General features: G+C 37.6%; 1 protein-coding gene across 2 annotated transcripts in view; it reads left to right on the forward strand.

Annotated features, from left to right (window-relative positions):
- Positions 1–18,540, forward strand: part of TMPRSS15 (transmembrane serine protease 15) — a 139,735-nt gene that overhangs the window by 116,079 nt on the left and 5,116 nt on the right. For both annotated transcript variants that reach the window (XM_043449057.1, XM_043449059.1), the window contains 3 exons: positions 10,251–10,432; positions 12,102–12,197; positions 16,696–16,835. In XM_043449057.1, coding sequence (XP_043304992.1) covers positions 10,251–10,432; positions 12,102–12,197; positions 16,696–16,835 — 418 coding nt within the window. The remainder of the gene's footprint in view (positions 1–10,250; positions 10,433–12,101; positions 12,198–16,695; positions 16,836–18,540) is intronic.

Genomic DNA, 18,540 nt, shown 5'->3' on the forward strand with positions numbered 1-18,540 from the left:
CTTTCCCTTTCACTTTTTCATGGTACTTTCATTGTGTGACTTTGAATCTGTGGGTTTCAGGATCTCATCTGTAGAGTATCCACAGAATATCTGCCTCCTAGGGTGATTGCCAGAGCAGAATTAAGATACTCCAATGTTTTTGCAATGCTTTTGTGAATTAGGGAAATGTGCAATAAAATGTTTATTGTTCCTGCTCAGGAAATGTCCGTGAAAGAAAACTGTAAGTCTTACCCATGAGATATTCAGCACGTTTATTTTCTAAATTTTTTTATTGGTATAATTTCAGAGATGCCCCAAAATTGCAAATAATAGTACAGAGAACTCCTATGTACCTTCACTGACATTTACCATTTGTTTATATTTTATGCGATGAGAACTTTCTCATCATTCTTTCATTCCCTCCAATTTGGAGAAATATTTGTTTTCTGAATCATTTGACAGTGCTTCTTTACACTGTGTTCTTTGTTATTTTTTTTAAACTGAGAACAAGAATATTTTCCTACATAATCACAGAAAATCATGGAAATTAACATACATGCAATACAATTATCTAATTAATTATCTAATACCATATATATTCACTTTAGTAAATTGTCCCAAATATCTTTTTTAGAACATTTGTAGCTTGTATGTTTTCCACCCAAGAACCGATTAAGGATAATGCACTCAATTTGGTTGCCATGTCTCTTTCATCTTTAATCTAAAATAGCCTTTCTGTTAGCCTTACTCTCTCTGTCTTTCTCAGCCTTTTTTTCTTGTCTTTGATATCTTTTTAACACAAGCAAGTTATTTTATAGAAAGTCCTTATATTTGGGGAAACCCTTCAAGGTTGCTCCCTTGTTGGTCTTGATATATCCCCATTCTTTGAGAATTTCCTTACTTTCTGGCAAAATAAAATGTTCCAGGTTCATCTTGTAGTTTCCCTGCCCTTGCCCTCAAATTAAGCTTTCTATAAGAAATCCCAAATCTATTCAGCAATTTTAGTTCCTTCTACATTTAAAAAAATAATATCGTCCACAGCCCTACAGCTGCTGGTATGCCCTGATTCTAGACCCTCTCGGTGGGCATAGCTCTATACTCTCATAGCTCTATAAATATGAACTCAAAATGGAACAATTCAAATAAAACAGAATACATTTTAGTCTTTTCTCCTTCCATATTTGTAACTCATCTCCAATTATGAGAAAGCTTATTTATGCTGTCCATAAAATATCTATGGATTTGCTCAAGCTTAGAATGGAAAAGTAGTTTGAAAACTGTGAACCACAGCACTGTCTAAAGCAACCAGAATTTAATATTGCTTTCATTTTTTTCCCACTGACATATAGCAAAATGTGTAATCTTAAGTGTCCAATTTGATGAGTTTTGAAAACGCATATACCTGTGTGAACCACACTCTCATCAAGACATAAAACATTTCCACCACCTGCAAATTCCTCCCTTACCCCTTCCCAGTCATCACCGTCCTTGAAGTAGACCCCAGAAGGGACCAGTGGTCAGTCAGGGTGGGTCACTCGTTCATAAATTTACAGTATGGATCACATCTATCACATGAATAGACATCTATCCATGATGAAATTCCTGGAGAAGGAAATGCAACCCATTCCAACATTTTTGCTGGGAAAATCCCATGAACAGAGGAGCCTGGTGGGCTACAGTCAGTGGGGTCACAAAGAGTTGGACACGACTGAGCGACTGAGCACAATGATGAAATTATCATTGACAAGCCTCTTGTCAGTCTTCCATTCTTTAGTGTGCTCTTCAGAGAAGATCAAATGCACCATATGGATTACCTCATTTCTTATTAAAACAATTTCTTGAAACAGGTGTTAACATTTCTGAAATAGATGATTTCATAACCAGGTGCTTTGGGGTATGACAAGAAATACACGCTACTATTTATACTTTATTTAGTGCTAAATTAACTTACAGTGCTAATAAAACTCTGAAAACCTACTTTTTAAATAGTATTAACTACAGTGAGCGATAGTCGTTCAGTTGTGTCCGACTCTTTGTGACCCCATGGACTGGAGCCTGCCAGGCTCCTCTGTCCATGGAAATCTCCTGGCAAGAATACTGGAGTGGGTTGCCATTTCCCTCTTCAGAGGAACTTCCAGACCCACAGATTGAACTCAGGTCTCCTGGATTGCAGGCAGATTCTTTACCATCTGAGCCACCAATGTTAATTAATTAATTGCTACTACAATTACAGTTTAAAATTTGGATTCTTTTTAATGCCTCAAACATATCAGATAGATCTAGGACACAGAATCTACCCAAATATAATATTTTAAAAATTATTTTATTTCTACTTAAACCTACTCTAAAAAAAATATTGTGGGTTTAGTTTCTCTATCTACCTATTCTTATGGTTTTAGGAGATCAGCTAATAATAAATTATCTCCTTCAGGTTGCAGAAATCCTGTAACACTTTTTCAAGATTTTAGTAATTTTTACAGATCAAAAAAAGGAAGAGTATTTTCCTAGGCTAGTAGAGATTTCAAGACTAGTGACTTATTGGGTTTTGAGTATGGCATGGGTCTTGATTCCTTTTCCAAGAGATACCAGTTTCCTATCTGGTGTCATCCACTTAAAGTTAAAGTCACCTTTGGCCCATATTATATAACTCATTTCCTTGATGTTATTCTATCAGCACTACTTTTAATAACATACTTTTATTAACAGGTAACTTACTACTATTAGTCCACTCAGAAGTTTTATTTCCTAAATGTTTCAGCATCTGATCTCTGGAGCTACTTCTACTTCGAGAACTAATTCTTCATCTTGGATGGCATTACTGTGTGCTCTCTTCCGTATTTATTTTGTGTAATCACGTGTGCTGATAGGGCTTGATCTGCAACTCCTCTGTCTACCTGGCTGATATGTGCAACACTGGTTGTGCTCAATCTTTCTGACTCCTGGATTGCATCTTGTTTTTCATATATTCCTTCAGTCAGTGAGCACTTCCCTTTTTTTTTTTTTTTGTTCTGCTTTTGGCTTCACTGAGTCTTCATCGAGGTGTGTGAGTTCTCTATTGTGGCCCACAGGCTTAGTTTTGGGCTCCTAGTTCCCTGGCCAGGGGTGTAACTTGTGTCCCCTGCATTGGAAGGAGGATTCTTAAACACTGGACCACTAGGGAAGTCCCAATGAACACTTGCCTTGTGCCAAGCACTGTTCTAAGTTTTAGGGATAATAATGCTCTACAGACCGAATGATGCTTATATTACAGGTTAGGGAGAAGCCTTGCTCACTATTAATCAGGAAGTGACTGATAGTGGGGACAAGATATGAGATATAGACAAGACCAGATCCTAGGCCTTGGTGAGGACTCAGCTGGCCGTGATAAGTGGGATATGAGACTATTTGGAAGGCGGAAGAGTGATCTTGTCTAGTCAGGTATCTTTGTAGAAATTCTACTGCTGAGGGGAGCAAGGGTAAATTTGGGGGAACCAGTCAGAAAGAAACAATGGTGGCTCTAAGATTGTGTTAGAGGAAGCTGGACAAATGCCTGGATCTTATTAATACATTCAGATGCTGAGAGTCATCTAAAGTTGCTAGTGATCTCAGAAAGTGAAGAGGAACTAAAGAACTTCTTGATAAGGGTGAAAGAGAAGAGTGAAAAAGCTGGCTTGAAACTCGACATTAAAAAAAAAACTAAGATCATGGCATCCAGTCCCATCACTTCATGGTAAATAAAAAGGAAAAAACTAGAAGAAGTGACAGATTTTATTTTATTGGGCTTCAAAATCACTGTAGACAGTGACTGCAGCCACAAAATTAAAAGAGGCTTGCTCCTTGGATAGAAAGCTACGACAAACCTAGACAACGTTTTAAAATACAGAGACATCACTCTTGAGAGTCCCTCAGACCGCAAAGAGATCAAACCATCAGTCTTAAAGGAAGTCAACTGTGAATATTCATTGGAAGGACTGATGCTGAAACTGAATGAAGCTCCACTAGTTTGGCCATCTGATGGGAAGAGTCGACTCATTAGAAAAGACCGTGATACTGGGAAAAGTGAAGTCGCTCAGTCGTGTCTGACTCTTTGTGACCCCATGGGGTGTAGCCTACCAGGTTCCTCCATTCATGGGATTTTCCAGGCAAGAATACTGGAGTGGGTTGCCATTTCCTTCTCCAGGAGATCTTCCTGACACAGGGATCAAACCCGGGTCTCCCGCATTGCAAGCAGACGCTTTACCATCAGAGCCACCAGCAGATGCTGGGAAAGAATGAAGGCAAAAGGAGATGTGAGTGGCAGAGGATGAGATGGTTGGATAGCATCACCAACTTAATGAATATGAATTTGAGTAGACTCTGGAAGTACTGAAGGTCAGGGGAACCTAGCATGCTACAGTTAAAGGGGTCGAAAAGCAAGTCGGACATGAGTTAGTGACCAAACTACAATAACAGATAGATAAGGAGAAAAATAAAGGGTTTGTCTTTAAGCAATAAGATGTGTGTTGATATCATTTATTGAGATGATGAAAATGAGAAGAAATAGGATTGGAAAGGGAATAAAAGTTCTGATGTTTTGTGTACTAAATTTGAAACTGCCTTCCAGAATCCAGGCTTCCCAGGGGGCGCTAGTGGTAAAGAACCTGCCTGCCAATGCAAGAGACTCAAGAGACATGGGTATTTCTGGTATTTAAAGTCATGGCATTGGATAAGATCATCACTGAAACTAATGTTAATGAAGAAAAGAAGGCAGAAAGCAAATCCTAGAGTATTCTAACATCTAAATTTTTGAGAAGAAAAGAGCTGGGAAAGAGAAACCGAGGAAGAGTAGAGAGTGAAATGAGAGGAAAATCACAAATCCGTGGATAGTCCTGGGAATCAAGTGAAGAAAGGCACTCAAAGATGATTTCTTAAGTTTCCAGATATAATCCTTGCTGTTCTTCAGTTGCTGAGTCATGTCTGGCTCTTTGCGATCCCATGGACTATAGCCTACCAGGCTCCTCTGTCCATGGGATTCTCCAGGCAAGAATACTGGAAGGGGTTGCTATTTCCTTCTCCAGGGGATCTTCCTGACCCAGGGGCTGAACCCGCATCTTCTGCATTGCAGGCAGATTCTTTAACACAGAGCTGCCCGGGGAAGCCCAGAAGTAATCCACCAAATCAAATAGTACTGAGGATTGTTTGGCTTAATCTTGGTTCCCTGTACTTATTTCTCTTTTAACACTTAAACACATAGATGCATAACTTTATTTTAAAAACATACTTATACTTAATAGATGAAATTAAAATTCCCATATGTCTGAAATGCTTTCCTATTTATGAGAAAGGATAATAATGGAACACACCCTTCCTGTCAACCCTCTTTACAATACATCTGCCTTTTTACACACTTGGCTTTTTTTCTTTTGAGTTTCTTTATGGACTCATGGCCCTTTATTAACAATGTATTTTATTAACTAGAATAATTATTGTGATTACTATATGATGCTCAAATTGTTAAAGCTAGCCAGTGTTATCCCATTTAACCTGGCTCCTTTGTTCTTTTCGAATTACCTCTGATAAAACTTTCTTGCTCTCTGACAACAGTAGCACATTTCAGTGACATTCCAATTCTTTCTTGCCTTTGAAAATTGAAGTCGGCTATTCCATTAGGAATTCTTTTCCATTCACGGAGAATGATAATAGAGACTAAAAGTTCTGTAAACATATGGATGGGTTGGCAGTGGGCAAATTTGCTGAGGTTGCTTAATGCCACCGTTAGTAATGGAAGAATATAAAAAAATTCAGTTTATAGTATGGGTTCCCATTGATCTTTTTTTTCCTTTTAGCATATTGTGTTGCTCTATGCTAATTATCTTACCATATTTACTTCCTACCACAATGAAAATCCCATTTACAAATGGACTTGCTTTTTTTTTTTTAAGGATTTTTACAGATCAGATGACTATTTATATTTACTTTTGACCATGCCGAGTGACATATGGGATCTTAGTTCCCCAACCAGGGATAGAACCCATGCTCCCTGCAGTGGAAGAGCAGATCCCCAGCCACTGGACCACCAGGGATGTCCCCTGGTCATTCTTATGTTTAGATTAGTGAAGTTATTTACATCCCAGGACAGAGCAGCAAACAGTGGACAGTATTAGATCATCTCACCCAGGGCGGCATCTATGGAGCACCTACTATACGCCATGAGGTGCACAGTCTTAGAAGTTGCAGAGATCAGGAACACACACCTTTCTATTTCATTTCAACCTACGCCTTTCTTTCCCTCACTACTGAGAAAAACACTTTGCTTGAACAAAGCAGATAAACATGAAATGTAGCAGAAATTCAGCCCACTTGCCCTAACTAAAAATACCCTATTTCTGCCACCTTTAGCTTCTGCAGGATTGGGTCTGCCTATCCAGTGGGGTTATATACTATTCCCATCCCAATCTGTCTTCTGTCCTATAGCTTTTCTTTGCTTTGTGAGATTACAAATGCTTTAAAACAAAAATATTTTTGAAACATAACACATCTCCTTTCTTCATCTGTAGTGACTTTTTCTGAAGATTTTCTTCCCCCATCTCTTGGTTCTGGATGAATGGAAAAGCTAGAAAGGATTCGTATTGCTCAATATACCAATAGTAATTACAAAGTATGGATTCTTGAGTCCCGTGCCAACCTCCTAAATTAGAATTTCTAGAGATAGAATGTAGGAGTCTGAATTTTTAGCAAATTTCTCCATTCATTCATAAGATTTAAGTACCATTGGCTATGACTTCTGTATTCTCAAGTCTTTGTGCTCAGAGAAAAGGATGTAGTCATTTCACTGTGCCTGTGCTAGCGTGGGGCTCATGCTGGGGGAAGCTAATTACACAGACACAGAAAGTTATGCAGGAAGGACATGAGAGAGAAGTGCAAATGACGCACGCTGGAGAGATATTTCTTACCCATAGCGCCGCTTACAGATGGTGGAAAAATAAAAACGTGAAAGAGAGGCTCTATTCATTGTAGCACAATAATAATTTCAGAAATCGTTAAGAATTATGTCAGAATAACATTGCTGTAAGCCACATCAGACCAGAAGATTAAAACATGCATGCTTAATCTTCATAGTTTGTTGTTTGTATTGCTTTTCTATTTGAAATACCAAAATAATGAGAGAAAATGATGATTACTAAACTTTGCATTACCTACAAGTTCTCTCCTATCAGTGCTATTTCAATAGCTCTTAGATAGAGTACAGTACATACAAAAGAGATAATTTGGGAATTTAGCTACTAAACTGCATTTTATCTGAGCTGCATTATTTTATCGATTTAAAGTCATAGCAAGTAAATTGAATATACCACTGAGAACTTTCATGTATTTTTTCTGAATATAAAATACGTAGAAACACTTGAGGAGAAAATCATTTTTTTAAATGTACTCAACTTCAAAATGAAATCCATAAAATGGGGTCATAATTACTTTGAGCAAATGTTAATAGTTATTATTGAAATGTTATACCATTAATATAGTGTTATTAGTATAATAATTAGTATACCAATTATATCAATTAATAAATAATAATTTATCATTATTCATAATAAAATCAATAATTTATTAAATAAATAACTTCAGTTCAGTTCAGTTCAGTCGCTCAGTCATGTACGACTCTTCGAGACCCCAGGCGAATGAATGAATCACAGCACACTAGGCCTCCCTGTCCATCACCAACTCCCGGAATTTACTCAAACTCATGCCCATCGAGTCGGTGATGCCATCCAGCCATCCTTTTCTTCTCATCCCTTCTCTTCCTGCCCCCAATCCCTCCCAGCATCAGGGTCTTTTCCAATGAGTCAACTCTTCACATCAGGTGGCCAAAGTATTGGAGTTTCAGGTTCAGCATCAGTCCTTCCAATGAACGCTCAGGACGGGTCTCCTTTAGGATGGACTGGTTGGATCTCCTTGCAGTCCAAGGGACTCTCAAGAGTCTTCTCCAACACCATGGCAGAGGAACCAGAGATCAAATTGCCAACATCCCCTGGATCATCGAAAAAACAAGAGAGTTCCAGAAAAAATAAATAGCTTACTTATTTCAGTATTTATAAGTGATTTGATTATGACTTACTTAATTATAAATAGTAAATTTAATAATTTATTAATAATAAATGAACAAAAATAATAATGATTTATCATCACTAAATAATACTAACTATAAATGATTAGTATGTTTAGTATGTATAATTTAGCATATAAATAATAATATAAATACTAATATAATGCATTGGTTATATAAACTATAATGCAAGATATAATATATATAAATAAATACAATTAAATACAAAGTAGGAAAATAGTGTGGCAATTTTAAGATGCATTTTTTGTAAATATCAAGTAAATATATAAATTAAATGCTGAGTAAAAATATATACAACTTTTTCAGAGATGTAATTGCCCATTACTTAGGAGACATACACAATGTAATGAATAAATAGATGAAAACATAACAGATGGACTTGAAATAACTTCGTGCCCTTTATATATTTACATATATTGGTAGGTCACTTGGATTCTAATATTTGAAGTACCATGTTAAACTAGGCATTTGTGACCACAGAGAATTGAATGACTAGTTCTGCCATATTGCAATTATTGGACTTTTCACTTCATTGTGAATATGGCTCAGTTGGCTTAATACCAGTTTTCCAATGGTAATTTCTTGGCATGAAGATGTTGCCGACCAACAGCACATCGTGGGATTTCTGTATGCTTTCAAATTCTAATACAATCTCCAATTTAATCTGCCTATAATACAAATGCCATCCTTTACCAGTACATTATCAGTAGTCAACATTGTGTATGAAAAATTATGAGTTCATTACGTGTGGAAACTGCTCAAGTTCATGTATTACCTTGTAAATACAATGGTTTTATTGCTTATGTGACCTCTGTGAATTCAGCGATCCCCTCAACAGGAGGTGCTGCTGAACCTCCTTTCGTTGTTACCATAGCTACTGTGGTTGCTGGAAGAAGCCCTGGACCAAGAGGCGGCTCCACACTGGAATGTGATCTATAGCAGTGGTTCTCAAACCTTACCATCAACCTGGAGATTTAATTTAAAAATGAATATTTAAAAATGCCTCTCTCCATCCCAGACTCATTAAATCAGAGATAGGGAAGAGAGATCAGTGTTATTTAGAAGTCTAACAGGTGATTCTAATGGGAAACATAAATTGAAAACCACAATCTAGTTCAGTTTAGTCACTCAGTCGTGTCCAACTCTTTGTGACCCCATGGAGAGCAGCACGCCAGGCTTCCCTGTCCATCACCAACCCAGAGTTTGCTCAAACTCATGTCCATCGAGTCGGTGATGCCATCCAACCATCTCATCCTCTGTCATCCCTTCTCCCCCTGCCTTCGATCTTTCCCAGCATCACAGTCTTTTTCCAAGGAGTTAGTTCTTTGCATCAGCTGGCCAGAGTATTAGAGCTTCAGCTTCAGCCTCAGTCTTTCCATTGAATATTCAGGGTTGATTTCCTTTAGGATTGAGGGGTTGGATCTCCTTGCAGTCCAAGGGACTCTCAAGAGTCTTCTCCAACACCACAGTTCAAAAGCATCACTCAGATGCATTTCTTCAGCACTCTTTATGGTCCAAATCTCACATCCGTACATGATTACTAGAAAAACCATACCTTTGACTACAGTGATGTTTTTCGGTAATGTCTCTGCTTTTTAATATGCTGTCTAGATTGGTCATAGCTTTTCTTCCAAGGAGCAAGCCTCTTTTAATTTCATGACTGCAGTCACCATCTGCAGTGATTTTGGAGCCTGAGAAAATAAACTCTCATTGTTTCCATTGTTTCCCTGTCCACTTGCTGTGAAATGATGGGACCGGATGCCGTAATCTTAGCTTTTTGAATGTTGAGTTTTAATCCAGCTTTTTTACTCTCTTCTTTCACTTTCATCAAGAGGCTGTTCAGTTCCTCTTCACCTTCTGCCATAAGGGTGATGTCATCTGCATATCTGAGGTTATTGATATTTCTCCCGGCAATCTTGATTCCAGCTTGTGCTTCATCCAGCCCAGCGTTTCACATGATGTACTCTGCATATAAGTTAAATAAGCAGGGTGACAATATACAGCCTTGATGTACTCCTTCCCCAATTTGGAAATTAAAGGAAATATTTTTAAAGAAGAATTCCTCAGAGAAGTGCAAGATTACCTGAGGATAGGAACAAGTGGTTCTGAAATAGCTACTGTGAATTGCTCTAGAGTGTAACTGTGATGGATGGGAAATTTCTTATTCTTTCGTTTTCATTATCTTTAGGAGAAATTTAGAGCCGTCTAAGTGGAAAGCAGTGCTAGGCCTGCATATGGCATCAAATCTGACTTCTCCTCAAATAGAAACTAGGTTGATTGACCAAATTGTCATAAATCCACACTACAATAAACGGAGAAAGGACAGTGACATCGCCATGATGCATCTTGAATTGAAAGTGAATTACACAGGTAAGCGAAATCAACTTTAGTCTTCTTATTTGACCAAATTAATTCAAAGTTAGATTTGAAATATTATCAGTACCAGTGTATTAATAGTCCATAAATGTTGGATAATTTTATAGAAATCATTATAATTTACATGGGATTGGGGAATGGAGAGAAACATATTAAATTACCTTCATCAAGGTGCTTAAATCCAGCTTTCTGGAAAATTGACCAGTGAAATAAAACTCTCAGAGCCCTGTATAACAGTCAACTGCTAGAAGCAACCCAGAGAAAATAGGTCATGCTCCAGTGCATGCCATCTGTCTTTCTCATGGAAAAGAAAGGTAGGTCCACATGGTACAAAGTCTGGAATAGGATATGAGAGACGACCATGTATTCAAAGAGCAAAGTGAGTGACAATGGCTATCCGTGTGTGTGTGTCTGTGCTGAGTTGTGTCCGACTCTTTGTGACCCCGTGGACTGTAGCCGACCAGGCTCCTGTGTCCATGGAATTTTCCAGGCAAGAGTACTGGATTATGTTGCCATTTCCACCTCCAGGTGACTCAGGGGTCAAACCCATGTCTCTTGTGTCTCTTGCTCTGGCAGGGAGAGTCTTTACCACCCTGCCACCATTCATAAAGAGAGTCAGTAATGTTAATGAAGTGGCAGATGGAGGGCTTCCTCTAAATATGCAATTGAGGTACAAGAAATCACCTGGGAGAATAAACCTTATCCTGAAGGGCTCTGCTCAGCTGCAACCTCCACTCTGAAGACTTTCCAGTCCCGTCAGGAGAAAGTGCTGGCATTTCTGTGCTTCTAAGGACTTTGGTCTCCATGTGTAGGAGTGTGTGTTCCTTGCTCAGTTGTATATAACTCTTTGTGACTCCATGCACTTTAGCCTGCAGGCTCCTCTGTCCATGGGATTCTCCAGGCAAGAATACTGGAGTGGGTTGCCATTTCCTTCTCCAGGGGATCTTCCCCACGGGTCTCCTGTATTACAGTGGATTCTTTACCATCTGAGCCAGCAGGGAAGCCCCTGCATGTAGGAGAGCATTTCTCAAAGGCACATGCTTGCTGCAGTTGGTTGTATTCGCCTATCCTTTTATTTACTTTTGTGTCTGCCCTGTGATTTACGTGTCTTGGATGCTGAATTAATGTTAGGAGGCTTGCAAATTGTTGGAGAAGGACTTAAAAAGTCAGCAACCTATGCTAATGCCTCTATTAAGTACCCTGTAAAACAATTGCCTAAAACCCTTTTTAATGTGAGGATAACTGGAGGAAAGAAAAAATCCCCACAGAACATTTGCCCAAATTTCTCTTAATTAACCCTGAAAAAACAGCCTTACCAAGATTTTCACAGAACTGGCACCACATTCTATTAAGTACCATGATGATTTAAAAGTCAAATGTATATGACTGATTCCAGAACTAGGATGTGTACATTACAGCAGAGTAATTGAGACAATGTGGAGGGTCCTAAGAGGCCACCAGTGGTACCTAACCCACTTTCAAAGAAGTGGTGCTCTGCAATGCTTATTTCCCTTCAGACTGATGTCTAAAACACGTCCAGGCAGGATAAAATGAAAACACAAGTTTTTTTTTTTTCAGATGAAATGTTGAAAAAGATTGATTTTTAAAACTTTTGGAAATACATGTGTGTTTGTTCTTGTTTTGTTTTCTTTCATATTTCCAGATTATATACAGCCTATTTGTTTACCAGAAGAAAATCAAGTTTTTTCCCCAGGAAGAATTTGTTTTATTGCTGGCTGGGGGACACTTGCATATCAAGGTAAATTGTCAGACTCAAAAGAATATATTAAAAGCTTGCTAGTATGCTACCCTGTGACTATTTTAAAAAAGACTCATATTATAACACTTTTCTGCAATGTCTCTTAAAGGCGCTGTCAGGCTTATATTCATATGCTCTGTATTTGTATAGTTAAAAATTTTATTTCCAAATTACACGTGCCATATTATAAAACTATAATTATTATAGGAGGGAAATCTAAGCATCCTCCAAGCTCAATATCTAATGTTAATTTTAATATTATAAACTATCTGATGAAAAGATATACTCACTGAAGTGCATACAGCCAAAAGTTACAAAAATGTATTTTTGGAAAGCATATAGATGAAGTCTCATCAGAAGCCAAATTATTTTCTTTTCATGTTTTTTATTGAAGGATAATTGCTTTACAGAATTTTGTTGTTTTCTGTCAAACCTCAACATGAATCAGCCATGGGTACACATATATCCCCCCCTTTTGAACCTCCCTCCCGTCTCCCTCCCCATCCCACCCCTCTAGGGTGATACAGAGCCCCTGTTTCAGTTTCCTAAGCCACACAGCAAATTCCTACTATTTTACACGTGTTAATGTAAGTCTCCATGTTACTCTATCCACACATCTCGCCCTCTCCTCCCCTCTCCCCATGTCCATAAGTCTATTCTCTATGCTTCTCCATTGCTGCCTGTAAATAAGTTCTTCAGTACCATTCTTCTAGACTCCATTTATATGTGTTAGAATATGATATTTATCTTTCTCTTTCTGACTCACTTCACTCTGTATAATAGGTTCTAGGTTTATCCACCTCATCAGAACTGACTCAAATGTGTTCCTTTTTATGGCTGAGTAATATCCCATTGTGTATATGTACCACAACTTTATCCATTCATCTGTCTATGGACATCTAGGTTGCTCCATGTTCTAGCTATTGTAAATAGTGCTGCAGTGAACAATAGGATACATGTGTCTTTTTCAATTTCGGTTTCCTCAGGGTATATGCCTAAGAGTGGGATTGCTGAGTCATATGGTGGTTTTATTCCTAGTCTTTTAAGGATTCTCCATACCATCTTCCATAGTGGCTGTATCAATTTATATTCCCACCAACAGTGCCAGAGTGTTCCCTTTTCTCCACACCCTCTCCAGCATTTGCTGTTTGTAGACTTTTCGATGATGGCCGTTCTGACAGGTGTCAGGTGATATCTCATTGTGGTTTTGATTTGCATTACTCTAATAATGAACGACATTGACTATCTTTCCATGTGTTTGTTAGCCATCTGTATGTCTTCTTTGGAATAATGTCTGGTTAGGTCTTTTTCCCTCTTTTTGATTGGGTTGTTTGTTTTTCTGGCATTGAGCTGCTTGTATATTTTGGAAATGAATCCTTTTGTCAGTTGTTTCATTTGCTATTATTTTCTCCCATTCTGCGAGTTGTCTTTTGACCTTGCTTATAGTTTCCTTTGCTATGCAAAAGCTTTTAAGTTTGATCAGGTCCCACTTGTTCACTTTTGTTTTCATTTCCATTACTCTAGGAGGGGGGGTCATAGAGGATCTTGCTTTGATTTACGTCATTGTGTTCTGCCTATGTTTTCCTCTAAGAGTTTTATAGTTTCTGGGCTTACATTTAGGTCTTTAATCCATTTTGAGTTTATCTTTGTGTATGGTGTTAGGAAGTGTTCTAATTTCATTTTTTTTACATGTAGCTGTCCAGTTTTCCCAGCACCTTTTATTGAAGTTGCTGTTGTTGCTCCATTGTATATTCTTGCCTCCTTTGTCAAAAATAAGATTATTTCTGGGCTTTCTATCTTGAGAAGCCAAATTATTAACTCCTACTTTTCCCAAAGCAATGAAAGTATTTGTATTAATCATATAAATTGCATGATTTATATTACATAAAATGTCATATAAATGTTTACATGATAAATCATATAAATTAATCATATAAATGTAAAGATGAGAAGGAAATTCTTTTCAACATGCTGATTCTACCTGCTAACAAGAAGACTCAGATATGGCATGAATGTTACACTGAAGACTATAAATTAATAAACCATTGGCTCACTAGCATTTTTGATAGCTGCTTTCCAAACAAAGAAAACATGCCCACATTAAAAATAATCAAGCATTAAAAAAAAAAGCATTCTAGTACTTCATACCCCATAAAAGTAACTGCAAGTTTCATTGGTTTCGAAATTCCTCACAGGAGTTAACTCCATGTAGGGTCATTTGACCAGTCGCTTATAGCTAAGCAAAAAGTTAAAGAACTATTATTGGGTGGAAAAACCTGATCTCTAGAATCACAAGAGGTAATTGCCATCTTATGTAAAAATCTTAATTGCATTTAAGATGAAAAGGCACAAAATCTTGTAGACAGGAGCAGGTCCCAAAAGCAAAAGATGCACAGTTAAAATATCCTTACTTCTCTTGGGACAGAGTATAAAATGTGAGTCAAATCATTGCATGATGGTTCCAACAAAGGTTCTCCACTGCAATTACGTTATGTGGCTGAAATGCTTCGCTGCTGCTGCCCGGAAAGTGTATTGAAGTCAAAGGCTGTTTATTATTCTATTTCCTCCATTTGAAAAATGTCATGACTTATTAACTTTGAAATCTGAAGAGTAAAAATGATTCTTAGATATTTTTTCTATCAGACTTCAAGCTAAAAGACATTTATGACTACAATGTACTCTTCAAAAACAAATTATCTACTAACAAAATTTAAGACTTTATTGCATAAGAAATTATTTTTTTAAGAGTTGAGTAAACTTGTTCACATTTGCTTATTGTTACTAAAGATATACATTTAATTGACTTAAGAAAAGACTCTGGGAGTGGTATGGAGCCAAGAAAAAAGTCTGCATCTGAGATCAATTTCATTTAGAAATAAACAAATCATATTTAAATACTTCCTGAATGATGGCAATTTTAACAAATTTTATGAACTTTGTCTTAGGGTTTCCAACTATTTCTAAAATCCCAGTTTTTCCCCTTTGAGTATATTACATTAATTAATTTTCTAAGAACATTATTACCATATTGCTTACAAAGAAAAGAAAGAAGTATTAGCTGATTAAATCAAGGCAACTAGTAAAATTAAAATAACTCCACCAACACTTTTGTGTGGGTTTTTTCTGTGTGAACATGTATATTTTCAGTTGTCCTCTTGATAACTCATGTTGACAAGTATTAACTGTAAGACCACTGCTCAAATCTTTTTAACTTTTTTTAAAAGTTTTATCATATAGCCAACCAATTTTTTTATTTCTTGACAAGCAGCAAAATTGTCTTTGATTTTTATTGTAAAACTAAGTCTACCAGGCCATACTCAATCTTCATAGAATAAATGACAGTGAGATGCTGAAAGTTCTCCTCCATCTTAACCTCTATGATTCACTTTTTAAAGTCCATTGTCAAACTTTAAAAGTCATCCAGCCTCTGAAGTCACTGGCACGGGTTGGAATCAGTTCCCAACTTCATGTTCACTGTCATACTGATGCCTTGAAATCAACCACGGTTGGAGTGCTTATAACAGGCACATTGACAGACAATACATATTGGGGCTTTATCTTCATTTCTTGAAAACAAGTTATTGAACATTTACAAACACATCACTAGGTTATTTATACATTGCTTTGCACCTAAATCACACACACACACACACACACACACACACACGTTTGTTTCTCATCTTTTGGAGTGGCGATGAAACGTAACTGGAAATGAGGTCACACACATTTTTGCAACAACGCTGGCTGTCACATGCGCTGGCTGATTTTCAACTTTCTGCCTCTCTTGAGAAACCAGATAGAATTGCTAATTATTGGAAAGTGCTTATCATGTACCTTTTCTAGGGCACTAGACACCTGCTTTTTTCACACCCCTCTTGGGACTGGTGTTTCGGTAAACAAAGATTCACGTTTTCAGTAGATGAGTCATTTTGTAAAAAGCATGGAAGTATGCTCTGCTACTCAATGCCTCCTTTCTCTCTGCCTGCACGTGGATGACAAGCTGATTGCTCTGAGACCAGGGCACAGTTCCTCTGAGATTTGTCTCCTGCTCAGTTCGCACCTGTTTGCTCACAAAGGAGCTGAATACCATCAGAAGGGAGCACCTATTCAGGTGGCAGATGAAAAGCACTTTTGGATTTCTGAGCCTTTGCTAATTTTCATGAATGAAGCTCTTTGTGTTGGTGGGCTTTTTTCCCCATGAACCATGCGGTCACCACTTGAAATGACTGAAAATACCCAAAGACTGTCTAGGCCAATCGACCATCCCTGCTAACCCTTGGGAACTAAAGAAAGTGCTTTACTGTCGCTCGTTTGGCAAAATCCACAGATGGGCTTTATTGTGTGCTTTAAATACAAGGTTTAGCATTTGGTTTCATTATATATGCACACAGTACTCAGTAATGAGAGGGAACTGTTGAAATAAATAAGACTGATGGCTTATTCACTGATGCATGTTGATCACTTCTGACTGGCTGGCTGCATTATCCATCTCCAACAGGTTCTACTGCAGACATACTGCAAGAAGCTGACGTTCCCCTTCTATCAAATGAGAAATGTCAACAACGGATGCCAGAATATAACATTACGGAAAATATGGTGTGTGCAGGCTACGAAGCAGGAGGGGTAGATTCTTGTCAGGTAAATATGTAAAACTGCTCACCCTCAATTTCCAGAAAGCATTGCTACATGATGAGTTCATCATTCAGTGTGACCAGGGAGTACAGAATTCACCAGGATCTTAAGTATTTCTTCTTTCACAAAACTGTGACTTTTCACTTTTATTTGTGGCTTATCTGAATAGTCCTCCGGGATAGACCTATGCATTAGAAACAAAGTTAATTTTACCAACAAAAGTTATAAATCAGGCTATGCATAAAATAAGAATGTGTCCAACTGCCAAGTAAAATAGAGTGGGCCTATAGGGGTGGGTGGGCTGGAGAGGTACACCTTAGCTAGAAGTATTTACTTTCAAATTTCCAATTCTTTAAAAAAAAAGCCCTAATACAAACAAAACAGATATGTAGGCCAATTTGGCCCATACTTCTCCCATTTCAACCCTTATTCAGAGTCTGGTCCAGGTATCCAGTCACCCAAAATAATTTCTGGATGAAAAGCAACCTGGAGAGCATGTAAGGTATTTGAAGTATCACTAGCTTTTGACTTGTGTGACTTTCAGAGAAAACTCTTACCCACAAAATAAACCTCATGGAAAATAAAATCGTCTTACCACCTAGAAATAATGTAGCCATCTATCAGTTCCATGAAATATACATACACTCAACAAATAAAAAGTCAATTCTGCTAGGTTTTAGAATTCAATTAATTTTCAGGTACAGCATGAAATAACAATGATAGCATGGGTTCTACACTCAAACTACTTATCCCACCTTTGCTTTAAAAGTTACCAGTTAGAGTGGGCAAGTCACATAGGTATGATTAAATTGAGTTTTAAAAGAGGTAACACATGTAAGGCACTAAGCAGGCACTCAAAAAGAGTAAAAACTTTTACCGTAAGACTGTAAATAAATTTTGTGGCATGTTTTCTATATTTGAAAATTAATAAAATATTAATGCATTACCCTCTACTGGATTAGATTAAATCTGATAACAGGATTGTGAGGGTTTGTCGTGTCTGACTCTTTGTGACCCCATGGACTGTAGCCCGCCAGGCTCCTCTGTCCATGGAATTCTCCAGGCAAGAATACTGGAGTGGGTGGACATTCCCTTCTCCAGGGGATCTTCAGAACCCAGGTATCAAACCCAGTTCTCCTGCACTGCAAGAGGATTCTTTACTATCTGAGCCACCAGGGAAGCCCATGGTTTCTATATTTGAAAATTAGTAAAATATTTATATCTACTGGATTAGATTAAACATGATAGCAAGATTGAGCCAATGAATAATTCACAAATGTAAATGTAGCAATTTATCCAGTGCGGAAGTGGCTTCACCTTGTTAAGGTGTAAATAACTGGTTATATATATGAACATGTATTAATACATACGTCATAATAATCTGACTCGATACAAGACTTTCATAGACACTTAAGCTGGTAGATCTGTACGTGTTCTCTAATTGAGTCCATGTCTCATGTCATTTTAAATGTTCAACTTAGTTTTACATTTATTCTGCTTTGATGAACACTGCACATTCAACATGAATAGGATTGCATTCTTGTTTAAAATTTATCTCTGATATCTACTTCCCTTTAAAATGAAAAGGGTGCTAAAGGTAAGATGTATTGCCACTTAGAGGGAGATTTATATAATTATTGTTTAGACGGGAAATCAGCAGTACAACTTCACTTAGAGTTAATGGGGGTTGTGTAGCAGACCCCTTCACACA

Source organism: Cervus canadensis, chromosome 27 (genome assembly GCF_019320065.1).
Source record: "Cervus canadensis isolate Bull #8, Minnesota chromosome 27, ASM1932006v1, whole genome shotgun sequence".
Classification (NCBI taxonomy): domain Eukaryota; kingdom Metazoa; phylum Chordata; class Mammalia; order Artiodactyla; family Cervidae; genus Cervus; species Cervus canadensis.